Source organism: Sitophilus oryzae, unplaced genomic scaffold, assembly GCF_002938485.1.
Source record: "Sitophilus oryzae breed Bouriz unplaced genomic scaffold, Soryzae_2.0 scaffold_941_pilon_pilon, whole genome shotgun sequence".
NCBI classification, from domain to species: Eukaryota; Metazoa; Arthropoda; class Insecta; order Coleoptera; family Curculionidae; genus Sitophilus; species Sitophilus oryzae.
The window spans coordinates 7,911-19,325 of NW_022147574.1; the positions used below are offsets into that span (position 1 = coordinate 7,911).

Sequence of the window (11,415 nt, forward strand, 5' to 3'; positions counted from 1 at the left end):
AGAGAGAGTATAATTCCCAATATTATCCGCCCATTCATGGTCCAAACGCCGTTGCCTTCTCCGACGAAGCGAAAGCCACGGCTTTTGCTGACTCATTAGAATTGCAATTTAGGCCAAATAACGACCCAGAAGATGACTGGTTCCTGTCGTGTACACCTCGTCGAGTTGACTTCCGGAGAGATGAAGTACTTTTTGATCTGTTTGAAACTTAAAAACTCGCCCCCCAGGTCACATATTGCCCTTGCCACTCCAAAGGAAGTTAAAACGCTCATCTCTATCCTCAAAAATAGGAAAGCCCCTGGTGTTGATAATATCAACAACCAAACAATCAAAAGCTCCCACCCATATGATTATATTTTTCACTAAACATAAATAACGGCAATTCTGCTTACCTATCGGTTTTTTTTCCAAAACCCTGGAAGAGCGCCAATTATTATTGTTATTTCCAAACCAAAACAAAGACCACACATTTCCTGTGAATTGGCGCCCCATTAGTCTTCTTCCGTCCCTTTCCAAAATAGCAGAAAGGATTGTTCTGGCAAGAGTGAACGACTTTATTGAAGATCGTAACATCATCCCTACGGAACAATTTGGTTTCCGTAGAGCCCTATCCTGTGAACAACAGGTTGCCTGCGTGGTGGAACACATTATGCGAGGCCTAAACGCTAAGCGAGGCACTGGTCTTGTCATGTTTGACATTGAGAAGGCCTTTGACAAGGTTTGGCATGAAGGCTTAGTGTATAAACTACACCACCTGCATAAGTTTCCCAAAGCGATCACTCTTTTAGTAAAATCCTTCCTAGCTAACAGGAAATTCCAAGTTCGTATCGGTAGCTCCCTTTCAACATCACGCTCCATTGAAGCTGGTGTACCATATATTGTGTTGTTCAGTCCTCTCACCTCACTCACATGACCACATCTACAACTTCCGATATTTCCAATCCACCGATACGAACTGCGCCTCTTCGCGGATGATACTTGTATCTTCGCCACTGCCTCAAGCAAAGGCATACATAGAGCCTTACAACCCCACATCACAGATTTACTTAACTCGTTTTTCCCATTGGAAAATCAAAGTAAATACTGCAAAGACGCAAACACTGTTCGTCACGGGACGAACGCGAAGAATAGCTCCTCCTCCGCCGATTGTTGTAGGCGACGAAGAGATTACTTGGGGGAATACCGCCAAGTACCTCGGAGTCACCTTAGACAAAAAGCTCTCCTGGAAGCAACACATCACGAATAAAATAGCCACGGCTCGTGCAACTTATGCCAGTCTTCACGGCCTTCTCCGCAAACAAAGTTCACTTTCACTGAACAACAAAGTCTTGCTGTTTAAAACAGTAATCAGTCCCCAAACCTTGTATGCTTCGACTGTCTGGTCCAGAGCATCCGACCACCAAATACGCAGAATACAAGTCTGTGAAAATAAAACCCTGCGTTATATGACCGGTGCACCCTGGAATATACGCAATGAAGATATACGTAAAGACCTTCTATAGATCCAGTTTCGAAACATATTAGAGACCGTGCTCTCAACCTTTTTGGGAGCATGGCTAATATACAAAATCCATCCTTCGAGATATTCGATTACAACCCTGAAGACTACTTGAATACAAAGTACCGTCACCTCAAAACAATTCTTCTGGACAACGTTATAATTCCCATCGACCCTAAAGTTTCTCTTCCAACCGTAACATGCCTTAGGGCGCCCAGGGCTTCGTCCCTTTTCTCCTGATCTCATAATCTGGATTATATAGCTGCCAAATCTTCTGGTTCGCTGAAATCCCAGGAGGTGGTTGTTTTAGTGGGTAACAGCTGTCTGAGTCCCACACAGTCACGAGAGTCTTCCCTCTCTTCGGGGATTAGCTCGTGCAGTCTTTTAAAAGATTTTTTTTCCACCCCCGAAACAAAAAAAAAAAAAAAGAGGAAAAAGTCACGTTCCTGCCCCAGCCAGCCCGCCCCCGTGCCCCCGCCCCCGCCCCCGGCCCACCCGGTTGGTCCTACACCACCACCACCGACAACACCAGCACCAGCTCCAGCACCAGCAGCAACAGTCGCCGCAGTCCGCCAAGCAGAAGCCAGCCCTGAGACACCGCCGCCGCCTAGCAGTTGGGAAGCCTGCCCGTCCTCCGTCGTTTTAATTAACCGTCACTCCGAAACCGCCCGCAAGGCAACCTTCAGGATTAGTATGGGATAGTATTGAGTATCGAGAATTCATTGGTTTAATTTGGTTTTTAATTTTTTTTTTTGCAGAAGGAGGAATCCTGTACCGTGGCAAGGTCTTAAATAGTTTTAGAAAATAAATTCCAAAAGTAAAAAAAATGTATTTTAAAATATCAATAGCAAAATATCCTGTAAAATCAAATACGCTTGAGTTATCAATAGGGACTTGGAAAAGCAAGTAAACTGTGAGTGTGATAAATCCCGGCAGTTTGCTTCAAACTCTAAATTCCTTATTGATAATTTTAATTAATTAAAAAATCATTAGGTTCATGACTCTCTAATTTAAATAAAGTTTAAGTTAATTATGTATTTTTCAAGTAAAGATTTATTATTTTTTGCTTATTTTTTTTTTTTTTTTATTTATAAAAAAACAGCTCAAAATTGGCTCGGAAATAATGATTAAATTAACTATTGTCGAATTGTTTTCGACAAAGTTTAAGGTTTTCCCTATGGGACGTGTACCGTCTAAATCTGGTTACAGTAAAAATTGCATCATAAGACTTTAAATCTTATGAAATTATCTAATATTCATGAGATGGTTAAAAATAGACCATATGAATTATTCATTTAACTTCTAGTAACGTACAAAGTGTGGCTGAAAACATGGATCAGCCCGCCATCATGATTGCCAATGTCAGTTAGGGGGACCTGACAAGGTATAGTAAGAAGAAGAAAGACGAACAATACAACAAACTAAAAAAAAAATAAGGAAAATAGCTAATTTTCATTTTTAACCAATCCGCTGATAATGGCTAACATGGTTGTAAAAGTGTTTGGTGTATTGTGGTCAATTATTGTTTTATTTCGCAAAATATCTAATATTTTGGAGAAGAACTGCAATGAAAATGTTCAAAGTGGTAAATAAACATTATAGTAAGTCAGTTTGAATTAATTAATTAGACAGCACCAACAGACACTTGTATGTCACAAACATTTCATTTTTTTTAATAGTGAAAAACATTTTACGTTGGCGATCCTGCCAGGATCTATTAGGACCTGCAGGTATTAGTATGGCGGCAATCGAGTAATCATTTGCATGACCCTAAACACATTCTTACATGGCGATCCTGCCAGGATCTATTAGGACCTGCAGGTATTAATATGGCAGCAATCGAGTAATCATTTGCATGACCCTAAACACATTTTTACATGGCGATCCTGCCAGGATCTATTAGGACCTGCAGGTATTAGTATGGCAGCAATCGAGTAATCATTTGCATGACCCTAAACACATTTTACATGGCGATCCTGCCAGGATCTATTAGGACCTGCAGGTATTAGTATGGCAGCAATCGAGTAATCATTTGCATGAACCTAAACACATTCTTACATGGCGATCCTGCCAGGATCTATTAGGACCTGCAGGTATTAGTATGGCAGCAATCGAGTAATCATTTAAATGACCCTAAACACATTTCTTACATGGGATCAGAACTTATTGGTATCTCTTTATCCGCCTGGCAAGAGATGGATTAGTATGGCAGCAATCGAGTAATCATTTGCATGACCCTAAACACATTCTTACATGGCGATCCTGCCAGGATCTATTAGGACCTGCAGGTATTAGTATGGCAGCAATCGAGTAATCATTTGCATGACCCTAAACACATTCTTACATGGCGATCCTGCCAGGATCTATTAGGACCTGCAGGTATTAGTATGGCAAGCAATCGAGTATTCATTTACATGACCCTAACACATTCCTTTACATGGCGTGATCCTGCCATGGATCTATTAGGACCTGCTAGGTATTAAATAATGGGCAGCAATCGAGTAATCATTTGCATGACCCTAAACACATTCTTACATGGCGATCCTGCCAGGATCTATTAGGACCTGCAGGTATTAGTATGGCAGCAATCGAGTAATCATTTGCATGACCCTAAACACATTCTTACATGGCGATCCTGCCAGATCTATTAGGACCTGCCAGGTATTAGTATGGCAAGCAGAATCGAGTAATCATTTGCCATGAACCCCTAACAAACATTGCTTACAATGGCGATCCTGCCGAGGATCTATTAGGACCTGCAGGTATTAGTATGGCAGCAATCGAGTAATCTTTTGCATGACCCTAAACACATTCTTACCATGGCGATCCTGCCCAGGACTATTAGGACCTGCAGGTGATAGTATGGCAGCAATCGAGTAATCTTTTGCATGACCCTAAACACATTTTTACATGGCGATCCTGCCAGGATCTATTAGGACCTGCAGGTATTAGTATGGCAGCAATCGAGTAATCATTTGCATGACCCTAAACACATTTTTACATGGCGATCCTGCCAGGATCTATTAGGACCTGCAGGTATTAGTATGGCGGCAATCGAGTAATCATTTGCATGAACCTAAACACATTCTTACATGGCGATCCTGCCAGGATCTATTAGGACCTGCAGGTATTAGTATGGCAGCAATCGAGTAATCATTTGCATGACCCTAAACACATTTTTACATGGCGATCCTGCCAGGATCTATTAGGACCTGCAGGTATTAGTATGGCAGCAATCGAGTAATCATTTGCATGACCCTAAACACATTCTTACATGGCGATCCTGCCAGGATCTATTAGGACCTGCAGGTATTAGTATGGCGGCAATCGAGTAATCATTTGCATGACCCTAAACACATTCTTACATGGCGATCCTGCCAAGGATGCTATTAGGACCTGCAGGTATTAGTATGGCGGCAATCGAGTAATCATTTGCATGAACCTAAACACATTCTTACATGGCGACCCTGCCAGGATATATTAGGACCTGCCAGGTATTAGAATGGCAGCAATCGAGTAATCATTTGCATGACCCTAAACACATTCTTACATGGCGATCCTGCCAGGATCTATTAGGACCTGCAGGTATTAGTATGGCAGCAATCGAGTAATCTTTTGCATGACCCTAAACACATTTTACATGGCGATCCTGCCAGGATCTATTAGGACCTGCAGGTATTAGTATGGCAGCAATCGAGTAATCATTTTTTGGCATGACCGCCTAAACACATTTTTTTCTTTTAACCTACATGGCGATCCTTGCCAGGATCTATTAAGGGACTGCCAGGTATTGAGTAAATGGCAGCAATCGGTAAATCTTTTGGCATGACCCTAAACATTCTTACACATGGCGATCCTGCCAGGATCTATTAGGACCTGCAGGTATTAGTATGGCAGCAATCGAGTAATCTTTTGCATGACCCTAAACACATTCTTACATGGCGATCCTGCCAGGATCTATTAGGACCTGCAGGTATTAATATGGCAGCAATCGAGTAATCTTTTGCATGACCCTAAACACATTCTTACATGGCGATCCTGCCAGGATCTATTAGGACCTGCAGGTATTAGTATGGCAGCAATCGAGTAATCTTTTGCATGACCCTAAACACATTCTTACATGGCGATCCTGCCAGGATCTATTAGGACCTGCAGGTATTAGTATGGCAGCAATCGAGTAATCTTTTGCATGACCCTAAACACATTCTTACATGGCGATCCTGCCAGGATCTATTAGGACCTGCAGGTATTAGTATGGCAGCAATCGAGTAATCTTTTGCATGACCCTAAACACATTCTTACATGGCGATCCTGCCAGGATCTATTAGGACCTGCAGGTATTAGTATGGCAGCAATCGAGTAATCTTTTGCATGACCCTAAACACACCTTTACATATGGGCGATCTTGGCTACGGCTGTCGTCTATGTCACGTCGGGCACCTGAAGTACGGTGTGGACGCGAATGAATTAAGTACATTAAAATAATAATCAAAAATGGGAAAAACAGTGTCGAAAGAAAGTGACGTTACAAGTTCGGGAGTGGTTACTTCGAATTTTATTGTTGATGAACAAGGATTGTCGGGCGTACCGCTTGATGTGAAGATTCTCATGTATATCACTACATGCTGCATCGTTATCATAACCGTGGTGAAGCTACGGAAGGCGTATAGAAGAGGGCTGAAGAGAAATATAAGCAGAAGTATGTACCTAAGACCTCCTCAACCCCACGCTGTCGAAGATGCTTAGGGGATGCTAAGCTAAGTAACACCGAAAAAAAACTCCAACACAAAAATCAATGGTATGTACTGTCTATGTTTGTGACTTACAAGACGTTTGGTTTCTGATGGTATATGAAAAATACAAGTGAAAACCATATACGAACTTCCCCAGAAGAACAATAAAATAAAAATTATAACAGTAACCGATGCCAATAAAACCAGCAGATCATGTTTCAACAATGAAAGCAAAGGACTTTCGGTATATTTATTGTTTTTATTATTAAAAAAAAAAAAAATTTAAGTTTTTATTAAGGTCAAGCAACGTTTTACAATATCTAACAGGGGGAATTAAAATATGTATTAATGATTTATATTTTTATTTGATAAAAAAAAAAAAAATTGATGAAATTATTTTAATTTTAAATTTACGTTTACGTATATTTTATATTTTTATATATATTTTATAATAATTATATATTTAATGTACTATTTTATGATTATTATATTAGTATTAAATATAAAAAAAAAAAAAAAAAAAATTTTTATTTTTGGTTTATTCACATTTTAATGTCAATTGGTTAAAGTTAACTTGGGAAGGAAATTTTAATCAAAGTTATCAAATTTGAAAGAAGAAGTTATTAAAGAGTCAAAAAGAGTTTTAAAAACGAAAGTACCCAGGTCAGAAAATATCAGAAACCAAGTGAGAGATAACTTACTAACCCTCTATAATGATTTTATTTTTACTGTAAATAGTTGCTATAACGATCTTGATGATATCAAATATAATAACAATATAAAACACTTCCTTCCATGATCAATTTTCAATCAAAATTTGCCATAAAGAATTCTTTTGAGTTGCTAGATAATTTGAAAAATATTGAAGTTCCATTCTATTTGGCACACTCGTCTTTCGATGTCAAAAGCCTGTTCACTTCTATCCCAACCCATGAATTCTCCTCTATTATTTATGAACTAATTGATAAATCTAATCTTAATATAATAGTAAAATCAGATTTAATAACATAATTTGAAACTTTGTTTAGAACTTGAAAATCCGTAAAAATTAAAAAAAAAAAAATATTTAAAACAGGAAAGATGGGTTACCGATGGGTTCCCCAATTTCACCGTTATTCGCAGAAATATATATGGCAGATTTTGAAAAGAAGCTATTTAAAAACAAGCATGTTTTATATCAAAAATAATTATTGGGCAAGAATATGTAGATGACATTTTTTGTATTTGGTCAAGCACCGAGAGAAATTTAACAAGTTTTTTAACATTAATTTTAAAATTCGAATTAACCCGAGAATACATTTTACTATTGAAAAGGTATTAATACCATCAAATTTTTTCTTGATGTTACAATTATAAAACAGTCTAATAGAATACAATTTGATATTTACAGAAACCCCACTACCACACACACTGTAATACATAGTCAATAACACCAATCCTGGCAAATCAAAATGTCACCCTTTCATAGTTTAATTAATAGATTAGTAATGTTTCCACTGAGTTCCAGAGAGATTTGTAAAAAAGAGTTAAATATATTCAAAACAAATCGCCATCGAACAATGGATATAAGTGTTTCCTTATTGATAATATGCTTAAGAAAAAACAAAAGAAAATATTATAAAAATTTTTTTTTTTTTTTTTTAATTCTGTTTAAATGACAATAACAATTATCGGCTTTTAAACTACAATTCCTAATTTAACTACAAATTATCAAATATCCAATAAAAAGGATGTTAAAACTATTAAACGTAAATAAAAGAAATTTAGGTCAAATTTTTATTAAATAATAAAGACACAAAACTTAATGTCAAAATAAGTCGGGTGTATATAGGGTGGATTGTGATGCCGTGTACAGTGTAGGCCTACACTACAGTGTAGGCCAAACAGGTAGAAGTTTAGATATAAGGATTAAAGAACATGTAAAGTCCATTATATCTCCAGCATAGTTCTGGTCTTGCAACTCATTGTATAGTAAAATAATCAAGCAAAATAATGAAAACTCAATTAAGTTACTAAACAGAGAAACAAAAGGTATACGCTTAAATTACATTGAACAGTTAGAATACATAAAATCTGTTAAAACGAAAATAATGTTAATGACCAACAAGGATTTTCTAACACATTTTTTTTATTGCCCCTATTGTAAACTCTCTGAACCCACCCCATAGCAAATATATAAATAGTTACAGTGTAGTTAGACGATTAGTTTTAAAAAACTCTTGAAAAGGCCTAACAAGCCGGAACATATATGTAGAGTTAAAGTTACTCTTATTAAAAGTTTTTTGAAACTTCTAAAAGCGTGCTTTATTATAAATACTAATATTTCAACGATGTATCACAAGGAACCAACCACAACTTCAGTAAAATTGTTCCAATTATTTAATATTATAACGAGATAGAGTTATTGGGTTCTTTACAAAGTTTTTGCGCGTTGACCTATAAAATCCCTACTCACGTTTTGAGAAAAATTGATCCCAAGATAAAAGACGAGTTATTTTTTGTGGATCTTGCCGAAGAAGACGACTCACCTAACAATGACGAGTAACTAATTCCATTAGATTTCATCATGCCTCTTACTGGCCCTGAATTTTTCAATCTCGCTAGCGAAATAGTACCCAATGAGTTCGATGGGTCTGAAGATAGGCTAATCTCATTTTTAGACGCCCTTACACTATTAAAGGCTAATGTGGAAGCACACGAAGAAAATGCTGTTGCTTATGTCAAAACCAGGCTAACAGGTAAAGCAAGATATTTAGTAGGAGAAAGTGCCACTTTGGATGAAATTAAGACTAAATTGAAGAATGGCATTAAATTTGAAAGCTCCCAATCGGTCACCTCTAAAATGCTTAATCTCAAACATAATAATGATAGCAAAAGTATATGGCGGAGACATGCGAAATTTGAACACAATAACTTAACAAGCATATATTAGCGAAGGCGTACCAGAGTCTGCAGCAGAAAATTACACGAAAAACACCACTGTCAAGGCCTTTAAGCACCAAGAAGTATAGAAAAAGTCAAGATAATTATGGAAGCTGGAAGTTTTCAGACAGTTGAAGAAGCTATACAAAAATTTGTAAATGTCACCGCAGAAAACTCATCTAGCGCATCAGTTTTCTATGCAAACAGGCGACAGAGTAGAGGAACAGCCAGAAATTACTTTCGAGGAAGAGGAAATTTTAATCAACGTGTTGGAAACTCTTCTCAATACAGAAACAACGGTCAATCAAACTACAATAATTATAGTGCAGATAGATACCAACGGAACAATCATAATATGTACGAAATGTCGACCAATCCAAATAGAGGATTTTCCTATAGAAGCAGACCAAACAGGTATGTAAGGATATGATGTATGGTATGTAGGTTATGATGCTGATCAAAACCCATCTTCACAAGATGCCAACCAGGAAAACGGACGGGAGCCTCAACAAGATCCTTTGGGGCACTCCTAAAAGTTTTTAATATGAACCTAACGCTTTCAAACTTTGTAATATTGCAAACAGATATGACAGGAGAGCAAAACATCACTCTACTAGTCGATAGAGGAGCTGACGTATCATTATTCAAGAGAAACAAAATAGATTCCCAACAGATAGTAAATAGATCAAACATATGCAGAATTAGGGGAGTTACGGAAGGTAAGACAAACTCAATAGGTACTACAAACGCAAACATTTTTATCGAGGACTATGTTTTTAGCCACAAGTTTCATATAGTAGACAGAAATTTTCCGATACCTGCCGATGGAATCCTAGGAAGAGATTTTATTGTAAAATATCGTTGTCAACTAGATTACATTACAACATTCAACATTATAAATTTATATTATACAAAGGTAGAATAAATTAGTATTAGTATGGCAGCAATCGAGTAATCATTTGCATGACCCTAAACACATTCTTACAAAAAGTAATGTTATTTGCGGTTTTGGGCGATTTTTTGACTTGACATTTGCGCCAACCGATTTTAAAATCTGACAACACTACTGCCAGCGCGGCGCCGAGGAATATCAAAATGCGCATGCGTCAAGTCGGCGAACGAAGAACTATGCATTACAAATTTCGCCCAGCGCCGGCGCGGCGTTTCTCTATCGACTCGCTGGCGATTGATTATGCATATCGGTGTTTGTGTCGGGAGGACTGATACGTGTATCGAACCGCCCCACAGTGTAGCCGCCCATGGACAAAAATCATGAAAACGATATTTTTATTTATTGTATAGGTTAGTATTGTTCAGTCCAGGAATGTTTATAGAATCCTAAAAAATGCATATAAACACTTCGAATCGTTTTTGCGGGCATGTAGAAAATACCAAAATCAGTCTAATCTCTTTAATAGTATTTTAGAGGTCTATTTCTGAACTTATCTTTTTCGAACAAATTCGTTTAATTTTTTTCTACAAACATGGAGAGTGTTGCTCAAGGTAAGTGCTTTCTTATCATATATTTTCAACTCCCTGATTATGCTCTATAATTATTCATAATTTAATTTTATCAGGTAAATGTAATATTTCAAGTTGAAGTAAGCTTTAAAAAAAATGTAAAAAAATGTAAATGTGATTTTTTTGTGAGATGACACTAGTTCTTATACTTTCAATTCTGATATATATGTGCTGCATCCGTTTGCGACAATTCAGGTTTTTCATTTTTTTTTCATGTAGCAGGAATGGATTAATAGCAAGCAAGACGAGCGTACGACTAAAGTATCTGATAAAATAAGATTAATACTTTATTGTGGAGAATCTGGAGAAAACACTGAAAAATATATTCAAAAAAAAATCGCTATTTCTGCATGAATGTAGCTCGTCTATGGAGGGAATGTCACCGAAATAAAACCAGATTCATAGAACATCATCAAATATGGCTTAACCAGCGATTGGATATAAATAAAATTCCAAGCACTAGCAAAGCACTAGATTCCACACCAAGCCGTGGACGTCCTAGAAAATATTTCGAAGAGGCTTCAGTGAAATCGAAGAAACGAAGGGTTCGTGAACTTTTAACAAAACCAGTTGAAGAGCTACATTTTGCTGCTCAAAGGTATGAGGCTCGGTGAAATAAAATACATATGTTTTTTACATAAAATAATATTTTCAGGGCTCAACAGCCGTCGTGTTCCACAGCAGCTAATAAAGTTATTTCGATTGAAAGGGCTATGGCATTGTATCTTGGCTTATCTGTGA

The 11,415-nt window shown here is 37.3% G+C and overlaps 1 protein-coding gene across 1 annotated transcript; it reads left to right on the plus strand.

The window, feature by feature from the left end:
- Nucleotides 1-1,552: 1,552 nt before the first annotated feature.
- LOC115890952 (neural Wiskott-Aldrich syndrome protein-like) lies at nucleotides 1,553-2,200 on the plus strand. Its single transcript, XM_030911318.1, has 2 exons — nucleotides 1,553-1,693; nucleotides 1,928-2,200. Exons 1-2 carry the CDS (start codon nucleotides 1,553-1,555, stop codon nucleotides 2,198-2,200), a joined length of 414 nt encoding a protein of 137 aa, XP_030767178.1.
- The last annotated feature ends 9,215 nt before the right edge of the window (nucleotides 2,201-11,415 follow it).

Bases quoted from the DNA above. Each gene is read 5' to 3' on its own strand.
- LOC115890952 (XM_030911318.1), top strand. From the start codon at position 1,553: ATGGCTAATATACAAAATCCATCCTTCGAGATATTCGATTACAACCCT. The intron at 1,694-1,927 runs GTAACATGCCTT...AAAAAAAAAAAG, and splicing joins CTAAAGTTTCTCTTCCAACC to AGGAAAAAGTCACGTTCCTG.